Raw genomic sequence first — 27,028 nt, forward strand, 5'->3', positions numbered from 1 at the left:
AAGAAAAGTTACTGGTCTTCAAATATATATAGCTTATCTCAAACTTACAGACCTTAAAACACGCAAGATCAAAGGAGAACACAAAATGTTTCATGGGAAGGGGTCCAACCTTTAAAAGAATAGCAGCACCTACAATGTACAATAATATTCCAAAGTGTATTATATAGAGGCAATCTTACCCAGAAACACATCTCCGTCACTACTTGGTAACAAGAAATAATTTCATTACTTATAGTCTGTCCCATCCACAGGTATCTCCAACCAATAATGCTGAGCGTGCTATAGTTATGTTATATAATACATATCTATAGTATTAGTACTTGGGGTTTCTATTTGGGGGTACCTGTGGTCCCATCCTCCTACAAAACAAAAAATTGTTTTTTTGTAAATAAAATCAGTTTGGTTTGATGTATGAAGAAAAGTAAAAGTGTTTTGGAAAGACCACTATTTTTGCGTGCTATTTAGAAAATAATCGGCTGACAAATAAATAACTTGTAGTAAATTTCACAGTATTAAAAAGGCATTCCCTCTGGGAAAGACTATACATTTGTATGTTCATCATGTAAACACCACATTCATTGAGCACAACAAAGTTAGGGAATGGGATGCACATTCAATACCCACCTTGGACCTACCCCCAAGTTTCAACAATATTTTTCTAATTTAGTTACTCATCCCACATAAATTTATGCATTCTAAATTTTATCTATGAACACCCACTCCTAAAGGACAAATTATATACTCTTCAAAAAACCCAAACGATCCATCTGCACTACTACACTGATATTGCCTAGCACTATATTAAAAACTATTGCAATGTTTCGAAGCAGCAATCAACAACAACAATTTGCACCTACACAAACTGAGTATTTATGCAATAACATGTCACAGTTTTGCAGAAATGACAAAACAGCATTAAAAACCAATCATAAAACAAATACAAGACGAGCAAGCAAGCAAACACAATTTAGTTTTTTCAAAACAATACTTTGTGTAACATTTGAAGGAATCACTGTGTGTAAAAATAGTCCATAGTCACACAACCTGATTGGTAATACAGTAGCTTGGCACCGCATCAAGAATCACGTTTAAGGGCAAACACAGCTGTAACACATCTCTGGTAGCACTCATATCCAAGCAGCACCCTCCAGCAAGTGATCATACACAGTCATTCACAGACTTTCAGCTTTAATTTCAATAAAGAAATCATACATAACTATCAAATTCACAGATTTTTTGGGGGTTGAATTCTAACAAAGGAATCATACAAAGCCATAAAGTTGGATTTTTTTGGTTGAATTCTGACAAAGATTTTAAATAGCCATGGAATTTGTTACTTTGGTTACTTCAGTATGAAATATAATTGCAGAATTGGAACTTTTATTTGCAATTAATGAACTGGCGGGGAAAAAACCCCCACTAAAATCCTGCTACTTATTTTAAATATTGTTGCTAACTTGTTCAATTTTTATTGCGTACAAATTACAACAAGAGAGAGAATAAAAATGTAGAACAAACTGTAAAACTGCAATCCCAGGCAACACAAGGACTAAGTTAAATGAACTCCTATACCAGAAGGCTTGTGTTTCCAAGGCAACACAATAACTAAGTTAAATGAACTCCTATACCAGAAGGTTTGTGTTTCCAAGGCAACACAATAACTAAGTTAAATTAACTCCTATATCAGAAGGCTTGTTTCCAAGGCAACACAAGAACTAAGTTAAATTAACTCCTATACCAGAAGGCTTGTGTTTCCAAGGCAACACAAGAACTAAGTTAAATTAACTCCTATACTAGAAGGCTTGTGTTTCCAAGGTAACACAAGAACTAAGTTAAATGAACTCCTATACCAGAAGGCTTGTGTTTCCAACTTCAACATGAATATCTTGAGTTGTTTTTTGTTTTTGTTTTTTTGTACCGAAACACAACAAACACACGCACACCACGGCCGAAGACTAGCTGGAAAATGGCCGCAGATGCTCCAGCTGAATTTCTAATGCTATTCTTTGCTCCATCACCTCCTGCAGTTCTTGATTGAGCTCACTGTTCAAACGAGTTAACATTACATTGCGTTCTTTGTGTGTCCTTACTGCCATCGTGAGCTCACGTTTATCACGACTAACTTGTCTGAAAAAGGAAAATAATAATAATAATAATTCACAGGTTTAATAGAGAAAAAGTAAACAAGTGAAAAATATAGTGAAAAACCATTGAAAACGTACTAGTCACATTAATTTTGTAGTTGTAAAACGGATAAGATGAGAAATAATAATATGTTCAAAGTTAAAGTTTGTTTTGTTTAATGACACCACTAGAGCACATTGATTAAATAATCATCGGCTATTGGATGTGAAATATTTGGTAATTCTGACACGTAGTCATCATAGGAAACCTGCTACATTTTTCCTAATGCAGCAAGGGATCTTTTATATGCACTTTACCACAGTCAGGAAAGCACATACCATGGCCTTTGACCAGTTGTGGTGCACTGGTTGGAATGAGAAAAAACCCAATTAGTTGAATGGATCCACCAAGATCCTGCGACACAAGCACCTCAAGCGTGCACTAAAACAAGTAAAAAATATATTGAACACCACTAAAAACACACCAGTCACATTTGTAGTTGTGAAAAGGGGTAAGAGAACAAATAAAAATAGTTTTAACTGATTTTGTGCAACTGGATATATTCTGGAAGGCAATAAATAACCCAAACATTGTATACAAGGGTTAGGGTTACTGTGTATTATATAGCAATCTCACAAATACAACCAGGGACGGGGTCGGTCTAGGATCGATCCCCGTCAGTGAACCCAATGGGCTATTTCTCGTTCCAGCCAGTGCTCCACAACTAGTGTAACAAAGACCGTGGTATGTACTATTCTGTCTGCTAATCCTTGCTGCTAATCGAAAAGTGTAGCCCATGAAGTGGCGACAGCAGGTTTTCTGTTTCAATATCTGTGTGGTCCTTAATCATATGTCTGACGCCATATAACCATAAATAAAATGTGTTGAGTGCATCGTTAAATAAAATATTTCTTTCTTTCTTTCTTTTTCACACATACAACCGAAAATTGGGTGTCATGTTATCAATGGAGTTCAAAATAGATCTACGTAATTATGACTAATCATCACAGGTCCTACTTTGGTCAGTATTAGTTTTATGGGTCCATAACACTTAATACTGTATTCACAAAAGGTTAATATTTAATTAATATGCTGCTGTCAGCAATGTTTTTCTCTCCCACATATTTTTTTACATAAACATAAACATTTGATTCTGCAACAATAGGACATTTGTTTGATGACACCCACCATCATTGTTTAATCAGTAGCTATTACTTGTCAAAACATAGTAATTGCGACACATTGTAGAGAATTCATGAAAATAATTTTATTTTTGATATCAACAAGGTACCAATGATGCAAAATCCACCACAGAAAGCAGCCAACTAGAGGTAGTTAACTACATGATTTTATTTTCACACATTGTTTCGCTTAGATGTAAGGAAAATAAAGCAATAAAGAGGAAAAACAAAACAAAACCCCACAATAAACCTAGTCTTTGATGAAGACAGAAAACCACCAGATGGATCTGTTTTTGACGAAATTGCTGAAGATCATTTTGAAGTTATTCCTCTACAGTCATAGAATTTTGTTTATTCCCCCACCCACCCACAACACAAAGACATATTTCGCTGGACAGCAACCCGGGTGGACTGGGTGGTCTTAAGGTCTACATAACTAAGAGAACAGCCCCAAGTTCAGCCAGCTAACGTTTCACTAACATTCGCGAACTATCTGATTGGTTCCGGACATGACCATTGGTTTACAGTCTAGCTGAACTCAGCACTGGTGTATGTCTATAAACTTACCTAAGAAAACTTTCCGATAATTTCCCTGGCGATGAGTCTTGTTCGTCTCCAGCTGTCCAAACATCCTGCAGTTAAAATATATTGTGCAGTAAAGGAAAGGAAGATTTGTTTAATGACAACCCAGCACATTTTAAATTGGTTACTATTTAGATGTCTACCATAGTTAGGGTTACTGTGTGCACAGAATGAGAGAAAATCCGGCAAATTAGCAGCAAGGAGCCGTTTACTGGTACAGGACTCAACATTAAGGCTTGTAGACTTGCCAGAGCGAGTGGTTTTGGGTGTAGGACAAGTAATTTTGGGTGTGGGACAAGTGGTTTTGGGTATAGCACAAGTGGGTTTGGGTGTAGAACAAGTAATATTAGGTGTAGGACAAGTGGTTTTGGGTGTAGGACAAGTGGGTTTGGGTATAGGAACAGTGGTTTTGGGTATAGGACAAGTGGGTTTGGGTGTAGGACAAGTGGTTTGGGTATAGGACAAGTGGTTGTGGATGTAGGACAAGTGGTTTTGGATGTAGGACAAGTAGTTTTGGGTGTAGGACAAGTGGTTTTGGGTATAGGAACATTGGTTTTGGGTGTAGGACAAGTCAACTGATAACCAACTTGCATATTGCTTGAATCTTTCAAAAGAAACATTAGGGCATATCTTTGAAGATGCCCTTAACTGGTGTTTTACAACAGCATTACCCAAGTGCTAATTCATTATAATAAAATACTTTAAAAATTCACACAATAATGATTCAAATTCCAAATGAACATGTTGGTAGTGAACTGTGCATATTCATTTATGACAAATAAATGCCATCCCTATTTCCCAATTTATTTATAACTTGGGTAGTTAGGAGAACTAAAAATAACCTGCATTGTCAATAGTATTAAATGCAAATGTCTCCAACAAGAGCCTCAAGACAATATCTACTAGTCTTTACGTGCAGTGTCTGTTGACCAGTGCATGCTTAATAAAAACCCAATTCCACTCACTGATCTAACACTTACTTTCTTTTCCACCGACGTACAAGAAACAAAGGAATCAGCAGAAAAATCTGAAATATAAAAGTCTAAAATATTATTTTTAAAAAACTCAACCTTAATTACTAATCACAATTAAGATGGATTCTATATAAAAATATACAAGATTGTTGAGTTTTATCTTGTTAAAACGAAACTGAAAGCTAATTTTAATGTATAAGCTACATGTCTATATACATGTTGTTTGGGGCATCAGTACATACCTATTTCAGGTTAGTATTGGTTGTGAATAATATGCTATTTGAAGTGGAATGAATAATTTTAAACATTCACTTCTTTTATAGTTATAGTTATTTTTATGCTTATATCCAATTATGGTTCAAGCATGCTGTCCTGGGTACATACCTCAGTTATCTGCACTGTCTGTCCGATGGAGAAATCGGTGTAGTGACCGTACACCTACCCATCGAGTTGTTAAACTCACTCTGGGCGGGAGCCGGTACCGGGATCTGAACCCAGTACTTACCAGCCTTAAGTCTGAAGGCTTAACAATAGTAAACATAAAACTAAAATGTATTATAGTATAATATTCTTCCATTGATCTAAGTATTAACATTTTTTTCTAAAATAACAAGACGAACTTACCACCACTTGCAGAAGCAGAATCATTTGTTAGCTGAAAGAAAAACAAAATAAAATAAATAAATTGTAACAAAAATGTCTGTACAGCAAGTATGGCACATATATACTTTAAAGTAGACTAAAGGTATCTGTCTATATCGTAAAGGCTTTAAAAACTGACTCATATTACGATGGCTAATTGTGTCTCTCCATCTGAAGATGTATAATACAGTCCACTGTATATTTATAAGCTATCAATGGCTGATATTAGCAAATGTAAATTGGGATTCAAATTCTAAGGCTCGATTTCCATCAACGCGATTCCAATGCGTGTTTTATCATGCATGTTTCTGCTAGCACAAATGTGCTTTTCCATGTCTGCATTTTCATAATATACAAAATTTTACGCAGTTGGAGTGTACTTTAAGCCGAAAGTAAATGCTTCATGTTATGACGTCATTGTGCTGAAAAACTCACGTGCGGAAAAATCGCTCATCAATCAAATTTGTTTTCAGCGAGCTGAATGACTGTGTGCGTAATCATGTATATGGAAAAAATGCATTGTACTGATAAACTTGCGTTTATGGAATGCGGGCCTTATAGTAGGGTCAAAATATGAAATAAATGGGCAAACCCCCAAAAAATTCCTAGGAAACGTTTTATGGTGTTTTTCTGCAGTATTTGGTCCAGAGAACAACATACCGAAAGTAGGCCGAAATAGGACTATCACAAAGGGTCTAAATTTGACGTCAAAACAAGATGGCCACCTCTGTTAAACAGTGCCTTATATCCGCTCATATCCTATCAATATCCTATCAATGTAGCTGTTTTTACCCATTTATGTGTGGAAATAAACTCTTCAAACCAGTATATCAATGAATTCATCATTCTATAGTATTGCCCAGTGTACCCAAGTGATGTCATGACATCATCAATGATGTCATGACGGAGCTTTTTATTATTTCAAGTTTTGTGGCAAATTAAAGATTGTTATAAAATTGTGTGTAGGAAACTCCAGTCATGCCAGTAAAACAGTAAGCAGGTGAGTGCATTAGCATCTTTTCCCCAGGTGAGGCAGTCCATAAGTGTAGTGCTGCCATCTACAAATATCTCCTCTCCAGAATAAGACAAAAGATTCCAATCAGATTCACATTTCTTCAAATTTCACCTGAGGTCGACGACAGTCACTTTTCGCACCCTTGTTTTAGCTTCGTACACAGTAAATAAAACATATCTAACGGTAATGTTTTGATATGATATATTTGACAAAAGGTACTTTTTATTTCTTTCATCTTTTCAAACTTAAAATTAATATTTTTTCCAGAATTATGAAAAATAACAAAATACCAACATGTAAACAGCGTTTGAAATTTGACAGGGTCATGGTTAGTAGACCAGGGTTATTGCGCATCATATTCCGAAGTACAGCGATTTGAAGAAAATGCTGTGTCTTCAGTTGCTCCAGATATTTTAGGTTGTTAAACAGTCATAAGTGACATGATGCTGTTATTCGCCGCAGATAATGTGGACCACAACATTGTGACTCTTGATGGGACGGGTACATTCTATGGAATGGGAATGATTGCCGCTGCAACTCCTGGCAGTCAAGTCAGCTACACAATTCTTAGGCAGAAATTGTGTGAACTAAACGTCATGAATGAGACTAAAATTCCAATCAAAGAATACTGCTTCTTAAAGCACATCCGCTGCAGCATCAAATTCCAACCGCTACCATTGCTGAATAACGATGACCATAAAATTTATCTGCTTTGGGAGATGTCCTTCAGATTTCATGTACAATGCCCAAATTGGCAAGGGATGATGCACACGCTGACCAGTAAGCGTGGCCACCCAGGACAATCATCTGTGCTGTTCCTGCCAATGATTGATATGTACCCTGGAGACGGGATATGCATCCTGTCCACTCTTGAGTTCATATGCAAGCTCGCGTCAATTACAACATTTCACCTATAGTCACTTTCGATCAGCCTCTCTTTTGGAAAGCTTCTGAAATAGCGAACGAGGTTGAAGACAATAGCCCAGTAAAAGATGTTGTCTTGTTACTCGGGAGCTTCCATACACTAATGAACCTGTTGGGCGCTGTCTGGACATTGATGGAATGCAGTGGACTCAAAGACATACTGGAGGCAATCTATGGGGAAAATGCAGTCGTACACATGATGACTGGAAAGGCTGTGCAGCGTGCACTTCGTGGACATCTCCTAGTTGACCAGTGTCTCACCAACCAAATCATATCCAAGATCATTGAAAGTGAACCAGGATTTGAGAGTCTTATACAGGAACTTGAGGAATTATACTGTCAAGCAGAGAAAGGTGAAATAGATGTCGACAGAGTGATTGGATGTGATTGTATGTACAAGTTTGTTTGTGTAGTAACCTCAAAAAAGGCTGAATTGTCTGACAATTCCAAAACAAGCAAACTGTGGTTGAACTATCTGCGAATGTTTGGAGTAGTGCGGGAGCTTATTGAGGCTGATCGCACGTGATCATGGCAAATGCACCTCCATGCTACCTCAGACTGTTTGCCTATATTTGCCACCGCAGGTCACCCAAATAACCTCAAGTCTGCCTAACTGTATCTCCAAAAGATGACATCTTTGGAGATTGGAAACCCAGAAGTGTTTCAGAAATTCATGCTTGGATACCATGTCATCCGGTGAAGCAACAAATTCTGGGCTGGTCTTGGATGTGACTTGGTCATTGAACAGACTCTTATGAGGTCACTCAGAAATACAGGGGGTTTTAACAAGGGGTAGTGGGATGTCAGAACACCAAAGGGCCATCTGGACAATGTCTTGTCCCGTATCATGCACGTACAACTATGCCATGCAGGAATGTTGTGGCATGCAGTATACAACTAGCGAACAGCACAAAGAAGCAACTGCTGCAAGAATAGTCAGGGATATAAAGAGGATCTGACCAAACTTGCCACAATGCTTGGACTCTATACCCCATTCTCAGATGAAACGACATTGCGCAACATTATAACAGGGATAAACGCTGATGACGACATAAACGTGCATGACCTTTTCACTGTTGGCAGTGACACTGTTAGCAAAATGGAAAGTCAGCTGATATTTTCGTATTCACACAAACGCAACACTAAAGTGAAGACATTGGCATCAGCAAGGGCTGTCAAGGTTGCTGAAGACAGAACCATTGATCCAGCACTGTTGTTTCAGAGGTTCCTGGTAGTGTCACAGTCTGGAGAGTTGAGCTTAGACGAGGTGATGAAGTATGAACTTTCCCCGTATCCACCCCCTCCCTTGTTCGAAGCCAAACATCAACTACAAAAGCCAGACAAATCCGCACTTCTTGAGGCTATACGGAACCATGCTACTTCTGTGGATGATGCTGTCCTTCAGTCTATTCCCAATACTAAGCACTACGTCTTAGATGGGGGTTCCCTCCTACATCGGCTGAAATGGACTGAAGGGAGTGCGTACAGTTCAATGCTGATGCTTACGCATCTTTTCTTCGACGGATATGGAGGACCCAGCACAAAGGACATCACTCACCAGCGACGAAAGACAACAACTGTGAAAAATACTGTCAATATTACAGAGACAACTAAATTTGTGGGGAAGAAGGATGATTTCCTTTCGAATGAAAACAATAAAAAGTCACTAATTGACATGATTACAGTGCGCATGAGGCAAAAAGACTGCCATATGTTGTACAGGCAGAGGGGGACGCAGACTTGGATATAGTGAAAGCAGCTATCGCTATGTCAACCATCAAATCAACCACCCTTATCGGAGAAGATACAGATCTCCTCATATTGCTTCTGTACCATGGGAAAATAGACAGTAAGGAACTCCACTTTCGTTCGGACAAAGGGAAACCAAATGTGTACAATATCAAAGTTTTGAAGAAGTTACTCGGGGATGTCTGCACAGATTTGTTGTTTGTCCATGCATTCACTGGGTGTGACACTACATCTTGAATCTTTGGTGTTGGGAAAAAATCAGTGTTTCAAAACGTCATCAAGGGTGATTCTGTCTTGCGTACCTGTTCAAAGATTTTTTGTGCTCCAAACACAGATCAAGTTACTGTAGAAAGTGCTGGGTGTAAGGCAATGGTGTCTTTGTTTAACGGGACTAAGTCTGAATCTCCAGTATCATTGTGGTACAGTTACTTCTACAAAAAGGTGGCGACAGCAAAGACATTTGTAACACCAAAGCGATTGCCCCCCACAACCCAACTACAAAATATCATGCACGGCGAAGCTACCTTCAAGTCATGCAATGGATGGGCCACAGTGACACATGGACCCTGCAAAATGGGGCTGGGATATTCAAGACGACAATTTCACACCAGTAATGATAGACAATAACCCTGCTCCTGACATCCTGCTAAAAATGATTCACTGCAACTGCTCGGCTGGATACAACACGCTTAGATGTAGTTGTATGAAGTACGGACTTGAGTGCACTGGGGCTTGTGGACCTTACCAGGATGGCAATTGTGAAAATATAAAACATGTACCCATTTTAGATGAAAATGAGGATTGATAATATTCTGACTAGTTTGTGAAGCAGTAAGTAATGGCTCCCCACCTGGAATGACATCCTGGGTACCAACTTAATTAAGAAAAGGTGGAAATTTCGTTTTATATGCGTAGGCCCTATGAGACTGTGTGTTAAAAGAGTGTGCTTGGCGTCATCAGTAATTTGATGATGCCATCTCACACAGATATACAGGACAAAAACTATTTCAATTTAATTTCATGTGAATCTGTTTCATAAATTGGAATTTACCATCAGATTACACGAAATTAGGTCATGACGTCACGTCATGTCATGACATTATGACATAACTTAGGGACACTTCTGTCAACTGCAGGACTTTTAAGGTAATAAGCTTTATGAATAATTTTCACTTTTAAAGTGGTCTAGTACTGCGTGTTTCAAAAGATATGTGAAGATATTAGGCTTTTTGGTCAAATGGCGGCCATTTTGTTTGACATCATATTTAGACCCTTTGCGGTTCTCATATTTTGGCCTACTTTTGATATGCTGTTCTCTGGACACAATATTACCAAAAAACACCATAAAATGTTTTCTAGGAAAAAAAAATTGGGTTAGTCTGCATAATGATCCTACTACTAGATGGAATCTTATTATCTCTTGGCATTTTCACTTTCAGATAAGTTTACAAATTTGAAGGATCTCTATTCAGCATGACTGTGGTTCTGATTAGAGAGAGAAAGCAATGAGGTGTTAAATGAAGTCACAACAAGGTAGAACAAAATGATTTTATAAAACTAGAACTATAATGTTCCACTTATGTGTTACACGAGATCAGAAAATAGCTTTAACTCAACGATGCTAAAATTGGTGTTTTGAATCCAACATGTTGATATATTTATTCACGTTAAAGAATAAACAAGTAATTAGATCGCTTATTATTTACTGCAAAGAAATAATACTGAGCATTACAAGATGCATAAATGCGAATGACTTTGGATAGTGCATTGGTGCTCTAAACAGTTTTACTGACTGTTAAAATTAAATCTCTGCTAATTGGGAATAATACTGCATTCATTAAAAGTCATGAACATTCTATTTCCCAATTCACAGTTGTGAAGAGCGTTCATTTGGCGAAATAACCCGTGAACAAAACTAGTGAACTTGGGTATAATTTTCTGTCTCAATCTCCACAATTCGTGGGAAAAAATGGAGGAACAAAAACAAATCATTTGTTCAATTATGAGTTGGGATGTGTGAGGTTGTGTTACAGTGCAGATTGTCTGTAAATCGCCTGAACGCTCTCCACTTGGTGAAGTTGTGTTCACAATTATGAGTTGGGATGTGTGAGGTTGTGTTACAGTGCAGATTGTCTGTAAATCGCCTGAATGCTCTCCACTTGGTGAAGTTGTGTTCACAATTTGGAACTTGTAAATTCTGGATATTCACAAGCACCAAATGAACGCAGCATAAAAACAAGGATATTAAGAATGTAATATTATTTCATCTGACAAATCGTAAGTAGCTTATATACAGAATTCATTTATTGCTATTTAAAGGAAAAGTATAATTGTCAGGCTACTTCAACAAATAAAGTTAAAAATTAAACCAACACTTAGAAAAGAAAAAAAATCTTATCCGTGTCACCGCTGCAAAAACACAAAACAATAGGTGCAAAAGTTAAGGAATGTCTGATTAAGACATGCTTGGTCAGAAAAATAGTAACAATGTGCCTTACAGAAAAATAGTAACAATGTGCCTTACAGTAAAATAGTAACAATGTGCCTTACAGTAAAATAGTAACAATGTGCCTTACAGAAAAATTGATTTAGAACAATATTAACAGTAGTAACTAGAGCAGAGCATGTGCTTGTAAAACTTAGGATTCAAATTGCATTCAGTCGATATAAAGTGTGAGGAATAATGAAAGAACAAACAAATAAACAAATGAATGAATTGTTTTATAGACACCCCATGACCAAAAATACCTCAGCTTATTGGGTACCAAAAATAAGTAGGTGTGAGGCATATCTCAGTGACAGAGCATCTACCTAACATCTAATACTGTAATAGATCAACAGAACAATTCTCCTTACAAAAAACAGTTATTTCCTGTTTTAATCAATGTTTTGTAACTGGTAAATCAAGGATGACAGTATGTGCTGTCCTGCCGAGTGAAAATGCACAAAAAGGTCCTTTGCTGCCGAGTGAAAATAGTAGCCTATTGTGACAACTGTGTGTCACATAATAGCTGCTGATTGAGTATTGTGTTGAGGAGACAGTCATCCATATCCCTTTCCTTTTTCCACCAGTAAAAACTGGACTGCGTTTAAGCTCAAGACCCAAAACAATTTTTTTTATAAACATAAACAACAGTAGAAATGAAACATTTTATTTAATGATGCACGCGCTCAACACTTCTATTTATGGTTCAATATCCCTGGACATATGGTTACCACACAGCTTCTGCCAACTTAGAAGCTATTATTTTCAATTAGCAGCAACGGATCTTTTATATGCACCTCCACACAGACAGGAGTCAAACAAATAAAACAAATGTCATAGGACTAATGTATTAATGTTTTTATTTTCATTTTAACGTTTACAAATAAAACAATTAATAACAGATATTAGTATGCAATTTGACATCTTCATTAACATACAATATTCATCCAAAAACCTTTGCACATAAAACAAAAAATAATCATGCAACTGCCACACCCAGAACTGGTCCTAAAAACAATGTCTTAACCCTCAACCAACTATAGTAAATCTGTCTAACAGGTGTGAGAACCCTCAACCGACTCCGTAAATCTCACCAATTTCTTATAATCTAAAGAATAACATCTTCTGTGTCGGTCACGAGGTGATCGCCCTAAATGTTTTTTAAACTGCAAACAGATGTAAGTAAAATGGGTTCAATAAACCATGACTGCTATTTTAGACATAGTATTAATACCAGCTTGAATAACAAATGCTGTAAACATGTAAGAGGCTCACGAATATTGTAAGTGTTCAATTAACATTACACCAATGACAACACGTACCAAAAGTGCTTATGTTAGTTTAAGCAAGAGATAAATGAAAATAAATAAATACAAGTTTAGCAGTGTACAAAGCTCACATCATTATATATATTCATAACAGGTTCATTTAAAACAAAAAAAATCTTGTTTTTATTCTACATTTATCTATCAGTTGTTATATATATGGGGTATTATTTGATTTTATTACCCCAGTGGGCAATCTTAACCGGGGAAATAAAATTCATAATTTCTCACTCACCAATTGGCGTAACATGCAATATTATTGGATGATTTGGTGCTTACAAACCAATGACTTTGTCGGTACAAACATAAATAATGATGTCAGGTAGTTTAAAAAGTTTACATTTAGGCCTCTCAATTTTTATAGATAAATTTGTAATAAAATGTTATTTTAATACAATTCATTTTTAAAATTTCAAACAGAATAAATAGAACTTTGGTTTTTGAAAACTGTGATAGTGAATAAAATACAATGTTATAGCAATATTCAAAATAGTGTATAAAGTTGGGTTGTTGTTTTTTAAAGAAAATGCATTTATTAAATTAGAATAGGGATAACTATGTTGTATTTGACCATTTGCGGATTTTGCGGATGTTTACTGTCGCAAATATCTGTTTTTACCGTCTCTGCTCCACGTTGCCGGTAAAACTCAATTTGCAACTGTAAAACCAGCATGAACGTCTGCAAGTGGTCAAATACAAAACAGTTTGTTTCGACCCTTTCTGTCAATTTCCTCCGACTCGTCTTCTGAGCTGTCCACACCATTGCCTACCTGTCTCAACTTCCTCCACGGGTGCAGTCTCTGTGTATATCCCTGCACCCACCTGGCATCCTTGTCCTCTGCCACTAATAAAGCAGGTCTGACCCACGGCACTAACGACCGCCGGTAGTAGGGGTGCATAGTAGGTGGTTACAAGTGCCTCTTAACAATGCAAGAAGTAACTACTGAACACTCCCCGAAGTGGTCAGACTAAGCCCACAGCTAAAAGCTGATTGGGAACAAATGTGTGGCACAGATAGCCACATGAGACAAGCACCTGTCACGGTTGGAGAGACAAGGACTGGGATGTGGAGGTGGACAGCGAAAGAAGTTGAAAGATAGGAGGAGTTGCCAGATCAGGAAGAAATAAGATGGAATTCAAAGGAAAGAAAGGAAAGGGGGCAGTGGGATATATATACAACACAGTTATTCCCTAAATGTCCAACAGTACCTTAGCACGGTCAGGTTACAATAAATAACATTTAGTATTTTTTTAACTTGGGCCTAACAATAAACTATAACTAGATTTTAATATTTTTTAAATACGTTATTTGTTAATATTACCCTTGCATCAACACACCAATATATTAAAAAAAAAAAAAAGGAAATGGTTAAAATATGTTTCTGAAATCAGCAAAACCCACACATATAATAAGTGTACATATATCTAATACAAACCTGGTTTGACATTGTTGAGTCATTTTGCTTGATGTCAACAAACGACACCGACTTTTCCGAGACATCTATTGCACCGGTTCCCTTCATGTCAGTCAGTTTACGTGCTGGAGGCTAAAAAACATTATTACAAGTCTGTTTGCTGAATAAATACAAACACAGACAAAACTAGACCAAGAAAAAAAAGCAGAAGTTTTTTCCTTAAGATTAAAGTTATAAATTTGTTTCCATGGGGGTCAGGACGTAGCTCAGTGGCACAATCGATCTAATATTCATTTCTGTCGGTGGGCCCATTGGGCTATTTCTTGTTCCAGCCAGTGCTCCACAACTGGTGTAACAAAGGCTGTGGTATGCAGGGGACAATATTTAAAAATCTTACATAACCGGAAGTCAGTTCACATGAGTTTTACTTAGGTAACCAATTGTTCGGTTACGTGAATATTGTTCTCGTAACCGATGAATTAGACCTACCTAATCCTAAAACACTTGAACTACGGTTCTGTGCTATATTGGAGATTGAAAGGTATTTAAAAACAATTGATTTTCACGTTCATTACTGATATATGATACTTTTAATTTTAGAATGTAATTGTTCACCACGTAACCGATTGGTGGGTCTCATGATTTTAAAGTTGCGTAATCAACACGCGAACAGAACAATGGTTCTCGTAAAATATTGTGCTCTGGGTATGTACTATCCTGTCTGTGGGATGATGCATATAAAATAACCCTTGCTGCTAATCAAAAGGAGTAGTCCATGAAGTGTCGACAGCAGGTTTCCTCTCTCAATATCTGTGTGGTTCATAACCATATGCCCAACGCCATATAACCATAAATAAAATGTGTTGAGTGCGTTGTTAAATAAAACATTTCTTTCAATCCTTTGTTGCTACAGGGTTTTTACACTTTCCACAACATTTAAAAAAAATTCCAGGTTATGAAATGTTCAATTAATGAATGTTTTTATAACAGATTGTTGTCTGAATTTAGAAAGGTTATGAGGACAAGCAAAGTAAAAATGGCCTCAATTTCCCGGATACAATAAAATTTAATGCTTTTTCCAGGACATTCCAGACCTCGATTTTAAAATCACAAAATTCAAGGACATTCCAGGAATTCCAGGATGTGTAAGAACCCTGTTCCATATGTGGATTCAAGGGATCACAAACATATCCATGATGGTTATTAAAATTAAGTATTAATAGCAGATAATCAAGATTTTGCAATCTTTTGTGGTACAGAGATATTTTATAGTTAGGGTGGGGTTTTTTTTTTTGCTTTTTCTTTTTGAGGAGTGTATATAATTTAGTTTTTTTGATGGGTAAATATCTTCTTTCTTTTTTTTAATGAGGGGATATCTTTTTGTAGTTTTTTTTAGGGGGATATCTTTTTCTTTTTTGATGGGGATATCATTTTGTATTTTGAGGCAACATCTTTTGGGGTTTTTAACGTTGTTATCTTTTTGTTTCTTGAGGGGTGAATATCTTTTTGGTTTTTTTTTTTAGGGGTGAATATCGTTTTGTTTCTTGAGGAGTCGATATCTTTTAGGGTTTTTTCGAGTGGAATCCTTTTTGGGGGTTTTGTAGGGTGGATATCTTTTTTTTGTTTTCAGCTGGTGAGGATGCCTTGTGACATTTTTACTGAAAAAGATACATTATTTTGCCACTCATTATTCAAACGTCACACAAAACCAAGACATAAACATGCATAGGACTTGTTTCTGAAAAGATGTAAAAACAAACCTTACCAGTTACCAAAAACATTCAAAAATGTTTTAAAAACAGATATTTATATTCCATGTAAAATAAAGTGTGAACATAACAGTGTCATATAATGCTTTATCAGAATTTTAAATATTTTTTTACAAATTAAAAATCTGTACCCCAACTTTTAAGTTCATTAATAACTTGTAAAACTTACATCTTTTGGTGATACCCGAGGTGGCACTGCAGGGGGAGGTAATAATGTTGACGTACCTAAAACAAACACAGGGAGATTTAAAGGCCGCTCCAATACTATATTAAACAACAAAACAAGAATCTATTACCTTCATACATCATTATGATTCTTTCCGTTTTTAACAAAAAGAATAACTCCAAGTGATCATCAGTTTTCCCTCATATATCCCACGGTGTTCAATACTGAACTGAAGATGAGCTCGAAAATAAATAAAAATAGTGGCGACATGAATCAATTAAGCAAAAAAAAGAGAAAAAAGTATGGCTCCTTGGATTTTCCCCAATTGATCTGTAACAGTAAGCATGTAACATATTATTATATAAAGCTACATAAAACATTCCAGCTCAATATCTTGAGATATTGCAAAAGAAGTGTGGAATTTGTTTTTCACATTTCCTAAGTTCAGTCACAAACAAAATGGTTAAATCACCATGGAAGTTAAACTTGATCTGTAACAGTACATAGTAAAGCTATTTACAAAATTTCAGCTCAATATTTTGAGGCACTGTGAAAAAAAAGAGTCCAGAAAACATATGTGGGACAGACGGACGGACAGATAGACGGACAGAAGGATGGATACAAATCCAGTTGGACCAGTAGGGGACTAGTAACAGTTAACATCTTCAATTATAGGATTATATAATCAATCATTACATTGGTAGAGACCAACTGATCAATTTTTGATTACAACAGAACATTGGAAAATCACCAGGAAACACATACGTACCTCCTTCTAATTTGGTTTTGTAGTCTACCGACATACTGCGACCATGAGCTCCAGGAGGTCTAGGGGGTGGGGCCGGTGGCCCTTGATTATCACAACTGATTGCAGACAGCAGAACGTTGGGTCTTTCAGGTCCAGCCGGCAAGTCTTGACTAGGGGGTGGCTGTATCTTACCCTGACCAACCATCGGAACTGATAAAAGAGAACATTTTTGTTCATGATTAAATTAGATTCTTTTACATACATCTGTACATTTTCATTAGGCATGGGGTTGCAGTGACAGTGTGGCATGGTACGGTATGGCAAAGTGTGGCAAAGTGTGGCAAAGTGTGACAAAGTGTGGCAAAGTGTAGCGTGACATGACATTTTGTTTGTTTATAATCGTTGATTAATAACTACCATATATTTATCATGCAGTTTTAATGCAGCTAAACTAAACAATAATCTATTATGACAACACCATATCACTAATATAAGAATTGTTCACCATGTAATTTAACTCTTAAAGAATCCATACAACAAATTAATTTTTAAAAAGCAAACATTTTTATTTATTTAAATTCTTTAAACAAATTATATTTCATGGTTTTGGAGAAGATACATGGGAATTAAATTTTCATCAAGGAAAGCAGTTCTCATTATATGTGAGTTAATTAAAAACAAGTTTACAGCATGCATATGTGTGATGTAAATAACAGAAAACAGGCAGTACAAATCACCAGCAATTCACCCATTATTAACTTCCAATTTAGGATAGCTAGTGTTGAATATGTATAGTCCTTGTTATTCCGGGGTTTTTTTCTTCAGCAATACATGTACTGATATATTTTACATTAAATTTGTAAAATATTCCTAAAAATGAAATAATAATTTAAAAAAATAATAAATAAATAAATAAATAAATAAAGATAATCAAGATATTTGTGATACCGTACTTGGATTAGAATTTAGCATTATAACTACATATACCTAACACCAAATGCAGTGCAAAATGGATTTCAAAATAACAACATTGTGAGAAGCAGAAACATACATATTCCTGTGAGCTGCATGTTTGCAATCCTAATGTTTACTAATATTTTTATCACAGCTACATGTAGGTATATGTTTATCTGTAATATAATTTCTAAGAATAAAAAAAACAATCAAACTTATTTAAGACTGATAACTTAGAACAATGGTTGATCATCCGATGCTAAACATATTAGCAAGAATGTCAGTAAAGAGTCAAAATTAACCAAATTATTTATTATTTATTTTATAACAAATAAATTAATATTTCTGAACGTAATTGAATTCCTGGATATTTTAATATGAGCATATTAAGTAATATTATAACCTTTATGTGACATAAAAACATGCTGTAGGTATGTACTAAGTTATAAACAACACCACCAAAAATCTAATGTGGAACAAGCAAATTTTAAATTGTGTTTTTTTTCAAACTGAAAACTGGACAGAAAATAGGAAACAAATAAGAAAAAATAAAATGAAATATTGATTTGGGACTAATTGTTTATTTTTAAAACACCTAATTAATGTTTCACACTCCTTTCAACAAATATTACAGTGGTATTTCATAGTTTCAGTTGCATTTTAGTTTATAATGGAACAATTTCTACTTTTTAAAATAATCATGTATAGGACGATTGATGGAATGGATGGATTGGATGGAATTGATGAAATGGGATGAATAGAGGAATGGATGGATATATGGATGGATGGATGGATGGATGGATGGATAGATGGATGAATAGAGGGATGGATGGATGGATGGATGGATGGGTGGGTGGATGGACCCATGAATGGTTGAATGGATGGAATGTGGGAATTTTTTTAATCAGCATCTATTATTATCAGGCATCAAACAAATTATGATTGTTTTGTGTTTGAGAAAAAAAAACATGGTCTCCATAAAGACCAACCCTTCCAGTTAGCAGCAAGAGACTGATGGATGGATGGATGGATGGATGGGTGGATGGATGAATGGATGGATGGATGGATGGATGGATGGAAGGATGGATGGACAGACACATGGATGCTTCGATGGATGGATGGATGGAAGGATAGATTGTTGGATAAATGGATGGATGGATGATTTAATGGATTGAAGGATGAATGGATGGATGAATGAATGAATGAGTGGATGGATGGATTGTTGGATGGAAGAATGAATGAATGAATGAATGAATGAATGAATGAATGAATGAATGAATGAATGAATGAATAAATGAATTAATTAACGAACGAACAAACGAATGAATGAATACAGCAATTCCTGTACAGGTGTAAACGAGTTCATCTTGTAAATTCCAAGATGGTTAGCAACATTCTACATAAATGGACATATTTTCTCAAGACAAATATTCATCTACATGTAGTTCAGATAATGCACTGTTTAAAGAGTTTTTCACTGTACATCATGTTTTTCACTATGACTGCTATTATAAAATACCTGTATTAGCATGTTTCTTTGGTATGGGCCGAGGTCGGCCGTGGAGAGGGGCATTATACTTGGATGACTGATCGGAGTCAACTAATGATTCGGTCAAGGAGCGTTGTTTGGAGGGACTCAGACTTTCATCGTCAGGGGAAATAGGGTCATGACCTACAGGATCTGAAAGCAAGCAACCCAGTAAAACCACTACATAAACAAACAAAACACACCAAAACAAAAGAGGAACGGAAACGAATAAGTACAAGACTACTAAAACAAACATTAAAAAACAATAGTGCCAAAATACAACACAACACTGAAATCAATCTACCATGATTACATGTGTATATATATATATATAAATGGTGATAGTGAAAACTGAAATTTACTTGGACTACTATAAAATGTGAAAAATAAAAGCTGGCTTTTGATATAGAAATAGACATCTCTGTCAATAATTCACTCATTTGTAGTCTAGTTTATGTAAGAAGATAAATCTAATTCCTGACCCCCAAAAAAGATACCATTCCTATATACAAAAAGAAAACCAACAGCCAAAAATCACATTTAGCCACACTGTAAATAAAAAATTATGATCATAAAAAAATTACATGAATTTTCTTTAAGAAACTGATTAATTAAAAGATGTCACTAGTTGATGCTACTTATTAAGAATAGGAAGTCAAAATACAAGGCACACAATTCTCTCAACTTATCTGACCAATATGCAAAAACATAAACATTGATAGATAATGACTAACAACCATGCAAAATATCAATTTAATCAATGAAAGAAAGATTAGTAATTAATGGGCATTAATGAGCATCATTCAGCAATTTTTTTTTTTTTAAACATTAACTTATATAATATTTAGGTTGTCCCTTTGTTATGAGGTGAAAACAAAACGTTTCGTAATTCCATCAGTGCAGAAATAAATGTTTTTGTTCACATGCTAGCCTTAATAAAAAATAATTGAAACAGACACTGACATTAGATAGTATCTCATTGAAAGGAAATGTTTTATTTAATGACGCACTCAACACATTTTATTTACAGTTATATGTCATCCGTATCTCATTAAATGTACTATGTTTATTTTACTTCTGTACATTATATTGTTCTTCATTAAATGTAACACATGTATGTTTATTTTAGTACGGTGTATACTAATAGTTAATTTTGGTTATTTATTATATATATTATACATGCTTCCTTCTTCCATAGTAAAATGGGATGAGTTATCCAAAGGATGGGGATGAGGTGGTACTTTCAAAAGGGCAAATAGCTACATAGCTTGAGCCAATCACTAAAGTACGCTGATAAGGGGTGGGTTAGTTTTAATTAAGACAAAAAAAAAGGGGTTTTAAAAATGAAATATAAAATAAAACACAGAGATGGAAGAAAACATAAATGAAAAAAAAAATTCTTTAAAAATCCAATGCCAGTGAAAAAAAATTTGTCACACTATACTGAAATTGGTTACAATGTTAAATCAAAAACAAAATAAAAACACAATCACACACAAAATGAAAAAAGAAAAAGATAAGAAAAGCAGCAGCATGCCATTACATTGGAATCCATCTAAACCAGCAACTGTCTACGACCAAAATGTTATTATACCACATTATTCTAATGACTTAAAATGAATTTTGAACAAGCATTCTGAGAGTACTTGCTATAGCAATTTATCCTATAACTTACCCATGATATCCATGTCATAAACCCATGTGATAATTTACTTTATTAACCTGGTTAATAATGGAATGCAAATTTGCAAGGTCTCTAGGTAATGTGTTGCTGTGGATGGGTCATTTGCTTACAAGCCAACAAGACGCATGTACCTGAGCGTAACGTTTTCAAAGATTTGTTTAAAATGCATGACGTCAAACTAATCTGTGTTAATTGTGATGACATCATATTATCGATGGTGGCGACTTTAGTACTATGATTTACTAAAAAAATTAATTAAAATGTTATTTTAGAAGTGTTATAGGATAAATAGAATTCGCTACTCGTGTTTTTTAATATGTAAAATATCAACCTCATCTAGTCAATCGGTATTTGTTTCGGCAGAGCCTCGACAAATACCAATTAACATAGACTCGGTTGATATTTTCCATATTAAAAAATACTCGAGATGAATCCTCTATATATGTTCCCTACAGAGTCCAACAAATTTTCGTATCTCCTAAATTAAAGGGCCATAACTCTGTAAAAACTGAATCTGTAACAGTAGATGATAAAGATACATACAAAATTGTCTTCAGGTATTGCACACAAAAAAAACTTGGAAAACAAATTTTTATATCTCCAAGGGCCATAACTCTGTCAAAAATGGGTAAATCACCAAGAAAAGTCGCATTTATAGTATTGACTTTGAACTTGATCTGTAACAGTACATGGTAAAGCTATACACAAAATTCCAGCTCAATATCTCTCAAGGCATTGTGAAAAAAAACATTCGGAAATGTATATGTGGGACAGACTGAGGGACAAACAGATGGATGGACAAACAATAACAGTCTAACCCAGAGGAGCTATAGTACAATGTTTCATATAACACATAGAGAACACAAAAGAAGTTCCCATGAGATACTATTTAGATTCTGACAATGTGTTCAATTGTACATCAGTGAATTTAACACATATTTTTCAATGATGTTTACATAAAGAATATTATATTGTATTCGAGGGTAAACAAATGTATTTAAACATACATTTTATTAATCTTTGCCATTAATTTTAATTATAAGAACTGATAGCATGTATTTTTCTCTTTATTAAAGTTTGAATTGAAAGAACAATGTGCACAGTTTTTGCATGGTGCATTACATGGAGTCATACAGTGTGCAGGGCATACACTGGAACCAATTTTGGTTCAGCCATTTTTCAGATTTATTGAAAATTTCCTTGAAAATTATTAAAAATGTGGGTAAATTAAGGGATATTTTATTGGTCAAAGACTAAATGTTGTAGACACTGTATAATACAATGTACCCTCGATTTATTGCCGCCCGATTTAACGCCAACCCCTCCTACATCCAACTTCTTTTCAAGTACCATTTATATCTCTGTTTAATTCCCTTGATTTAATGCCACCCTCACTATCCGCCAAAGTCTTTTTTGAACTGAACTCCAGATAGTCATTATAATCCCCTTGTTAATACCACCATCAGTGTGGTTAAAGTCAACTACAGTGCTTTAATTAACCTACTGACTGGTGAAAATCTAACACTGATGGCCACTGGTACTAGACTGTAAATGTGCATTGTGTTATAGAGTGGCAATTAGCAACAAGTGCTTTGGGTAGCTCATGGCCAATTAGCACTCTCGGGACAGGAACAAACGACAGTCTGATGATCACGTGACAGATAAGTGCATTTGATTAGTTATTTCATTCAAAAATTAATTACTCCAGGTCTGGTAATGATATCCAGTTACCACTAAGTGATGGCATTCGTTTGTGAAATAAGCCTGGGACATTGTCAGTGCCACGACCATCAAGAACTGTTGGATTCATACAGGAGTTGTTCCTCGAGAGCCTCACACAGAGTTGCTTGAAGCACCAGACAATGAAATGACAGCATTACAGGATCTCGTTGGTGACGTAACATGCAGGTTTTCTATCGAAAATGATGGACTTTGATGAGTTTATCACTGTTGATAAAGAGGTTGAGACATTTGCCAGTCTCAGTGATGAGCAGATTGTTGAAAGTGTCGAGATCACTTGTGACAAAACATGCGATGACCAGGAAGAAGAGTCCGACACTGAAGTGGAGCACACTCCTTCAGTGACCATGCAGTACCCGGTGTGCCATTAAAACATAAAACGTTTCGTTTTGTAGAAGGGAATCAACATTCTGACTTACCATGTTTATAAATACATCAAATATTTGATAATTTCTTACCCCGTTGTTATTTTTATTTTATTTTATTTTTGTTCCTGTCTGTTAGTTTTATTTAAAACAAGTCATTCAGTTGACATTTAGCAACTCAAGCAAAATATGTTTGGTAGCAAACTCAAGGCACGCTCACTATACGACTAACTCAATATAATGCCAAAACTGCACTGGTACATTAGTGGATGTTAAATCGAGGTTATAATGTAATTAACAAATGGCTAATTTGGCAATGGACAGGGTGAGCCCTAAGTGTGGCATAATCAATCAGCTGATCGGGGAACGTAAACTTTCATAAGTTGTATCTCACAATGCAGGAGAAAATAAATATGTTTCAAATGCCTTTGATCTTGTTAATTTGTATATGCACATATTAATTAGTGATACTTTATCCATAGTATATGTGTAAAGTATGCATAGCCTAAAATCTATAGATACTGAAGAAAGGAAATGTTTTATTTAACGACGCACTCAACACATTTTATTTACGGTTATATGGCATCAGACATATGGTTAAGGACCAGACATATGGTTAAGGACCATACAGATATAAAGAGGAAACCCGCTGTCACCACTTCATGGGCTACTCTTTTCAATTAGCACAAAGGGAACTTTTATATGCACCATACCACAGACTGGATAGTACATACCACGGCCTTTGTTACATCAGTTGTGGAGCACTGTCTGGAACGAGAAATAGCCCAATGGGGCCACCGACAGGGATCGATCCTAAATAGACCATGCATCAAGCAAGCTTACCCATCTGATGTCATTTTTGGAAAGTTAACATCTATACAAGGCTCATGGCAGGTATTATTAGTGATCTGGAGAACATGAAGCCAAATTCAGTGTAACTTGGTCAAGGAAAATATAATTCACAAATTAGCTTTTATGTAAATTTATTATCAAACATTCTAACTTAAATTTGTATCTTCCATGTGACACCTTAAAATCAGCCTATAATTTGACTATCCTCAAGTTCTTACAAATGAAACTTTATTCTGCATAAATCAGTACTTTACGTTAGCACCATGTGAATTTGTGGTTTAGCCAGAAGACACACAATGTGATCTTCACTGTCGGTGAGGCAGAGGACATCTAACACACTGTTACAATATGGACTATCACAAGCGAGAGAGAGAGAGAGAGAGAGAAGTGTTAATGGTAACCCACACCATGCTAGCAACTACCTGAGAGAGCCCTACTCCTGTCATAACCATCAGATGGCAGCGGAAGACCTTCCGGCGACATTCTCAAAGCAACAGGATGAATAATATTGGAATCCTGAAAAAAATATACGTAATATGGTCTTTAATTTCTGGGTTGTTGTTTTTATTATATCGTAAATGAATACTGACATTAATAGGTCAGATTCATCACCTTAATTTGTCCCAATAAAATTACTGTTTTCTGATGATTTGACCCTCTATTCCAGGGTACAATATATTATGTAAACAGTCATTCTGTTTTTCGTGTCAGTTACGCAACATTAAATTCACATGAACTACCAAATAGGTTACATTGTTATACATTCTCAAAGTCAGTTCATTACAGAAAAAAAAAAACCTCCACTGAGGGTATTTGAACCACGGACTCTCAGTATGAACTGAGCTAATAGGGAAATAGGTTTCATGAATGATTTGTAAAAAAAACCTGTTTTATTATTTTATATTTTATTTTGCTTAAACTAACAGTATCAGCAGGAAATATTGTCATTGTAAGTTAAATACAAGTTTTAGGTAACTGATTAGGTCACACAAATATAAGTCATATAAACGAAACAATCGGTTACATTGGTAAAAAAAAACCCACCATTATCTAAGATTTTGAAATACTGTCTCCTGTAATTCTACATTATATGCAAACATTTAAACAAGAGTTTCACAGAATTAAATGCAGTGCCTACCATAAACAGGTTTGGTGTCTTCTGTTTTTCATTGGTGTTGCAAAATTCACAATTAATGTAGTTCTTTTCATACAAATGTTTTTTGGTTTGTTTTTTTAATTAAAATTTGAATAGTATTTAATACACAATGAGGTGAACATGAACAGGTACAGTTTCATTGACATAGGACTCATATACATTCTGTGAGAAATGGAGACACATGTAAAAAAACATAACATACAGCTAAACAGAAAAGTTGTAGTCGCAATGAAAAAGCAATATCACCATTTCTCACCGTAACTTTATCTAGGCAAAGTCTAACCTATAAGATTTACAACATGTATAATTTGCTCAAAATCATGTGATCCCTATACAGGGGAAATTTCAGACAGCGTTTAAAAAGTGGTTCTCACTTACTGGATCTGAAGCATTGGGTTTGGCAAATTCAAAGTTGACTGGTCTTATTGTTGGTGAAGGGACACCACTAGATCCAGGAGATTCTTGAATAAAACTTGCTGTCCACTAAAAGTTTCGGTGAAAAAAAAAACAATAATAATAAAACAAAACAACCTGTAAACTAGGAGTTTTATCAGGTTTGGTTGGATTTGGCATACACAATCTGACAGTATGGCATATATTTCTGATTCAGATGTGCTCAGTTAAGTTTCTCAACAGTCCCACATAGTCACCTTTTGTGTTTAAACCTTGAAACAAAGTAATGCACGACCAAACCAGTAAATTCACTCTAAAGGTGAACTTTATAATAAATTAAAATTAAAACAAGACAAAAGCAAAGGAGAATGGACCATGAGTTAACTCCCTTGAATAATGACATAATGTGGTATTTTCCATGATGTCAAAGTATAAAAATTAACTGAATTAAATAATATGGCTAAGTATTAAAACCTAAATGGGAAAGCAATTAAAATATCTTAACTGCTTAGGAATTTGAAACTTCAAAATTAAGACTTTACATTTCAAAATAAAGATAATTTCTACAAACAGTTTTTGAGGTGGTTTTTCTTTTCTTTTCTTTTTAATTGGGGGGGGGGGGGGGGGGGGGGGGGGGGGTAAACATCAATGCTTATAATCTGACAATGAATTGTCAATTGTCTTAACATAGACTAAAGTGAAGTTACTATACTCAGTGAATAAATGATATTAATGAAATAAACCCTTATTACTCCAACATTAAGTGTGGGTTTTTTCACCCTGTATTCTGTAACAAAGTGAGACTGAGGTATTTTACCTGTGTGGCCTGGGGTGAGGGTGGAGTCGCTCGTTTCAAGGTACTTCCTGGAGGTAAGTCAGCAGCAAAAGGTTCATCTACACAGGATTATAGATCACACAATAATCTATTAAAACATTAGCAGATCTTTTCATTTAAATGAAATTACCATTTTAACTATTTTTCAGTAACTAAAAGTTTGTTTTGTTTAACAATACCATTAGAGCACATTGATTACTTAATCATCGGCTATTGGATGTCAAATATTTGGTAATTCTGACATGTAATCATCAGAGGAAACCCGCTACATTTTTCTTAACACTGCAAGGGATCTTTTATATGTACTTTCCCACAGACCATAGTCTTTGACCAGTTGACCTTTCTTGTCCACATAAAAGGCATTTTAAGCTACCACAAACACCAGCATGACCAGAAACGCACAGAATTTGCCAAAATGGATA

At 35.4% G+C, this 27,028-nt stretch overlaps 1 protein-coding gene across 3 annotated transcripts in view; it reads right to left on the reverse strand.

Annotated features, from left to right (window-relative positions):
* Positions 1 to 854: 854 nt before the first annotated feature.
* The window catches only part of LOC121370810 (ralBP1-associated Eps domain-containing protein 1-like), a 72,246-nt gene continuing 46,072 nt past the window's right edge, over positions 855 to 27,028 (reverse strand). Inside the window, exons 10-21 of one of the 3 annotated variants that reach the window (XM_041496287.1) lie at positions 26,589 to 26,665; positions 25,757 to 25,861; positions 24,645 to 24,738; positions 19,573 to 19,734; positions 17,121 to 17,309; positions 16,355 to 16,410; positions 14,438 to 14,548; positions 12,771 to 12,842; positions 5,486 to 5,516; positions 4,868 to 4,914; positions 3,873 to 3,937; positions 855 to 2,127 (exon numbers count right to left, since the gene is read on the reverse strand). In XM_041496287.1, coding sequence (XP_041352221.1) covers positions 1,956 to 2,127; positions 3,873 to 3,937; positions 4,868 to 4,914; positions 5,486 to 5,516; positions 12,771 to 12,842; positions 14,438 to 14,548; positions 16,355 to 16,410; positions 17,121 to 17,309; positions 19,573 to 19,734; positions 24,645 to 24,738; positions 25,757 to 25,861; positions 26,589 to 26,665 — 1,181 coding nt within the window. In that variant the 3' untranslated portion in view covers positions 855 to 1,955. The remainder of the gene's footprint in view (positions 2,128 to 3,872; positions 3,938 to 4,867; positions 4,915 to 5,485; positions 5,517 to 12,770; positions 12,843 to 14,437; positions 14,549 to 16,354; positions 16,411 to 17,120; positions 17,310 to 19,572; positions 19,735 to 24,644; positions 24,739 to 25,756; positions 25,862 to 26,588; positions 26,666 to 27,028) is intronic. The other 2 variants (XM_041496289.1, XM_041496288.1) reach the window with 2 other exon arrangements.

Source organism: Gigantopelta aegis, chromosome 4, assembly GCF_016097555.1.
Source record: "Gigantopelta aegis isolate Gae_Host chromosome 4, Gae_host_genome, whole genome shotgun sequence".
Classification (NCBI taxonomy): Eukaryota; Metazoa; Mollusca; class Gastropoda; order Neomphalida; family Peltospiridae; genus Gigantopelta; species Gigantopelta aegis.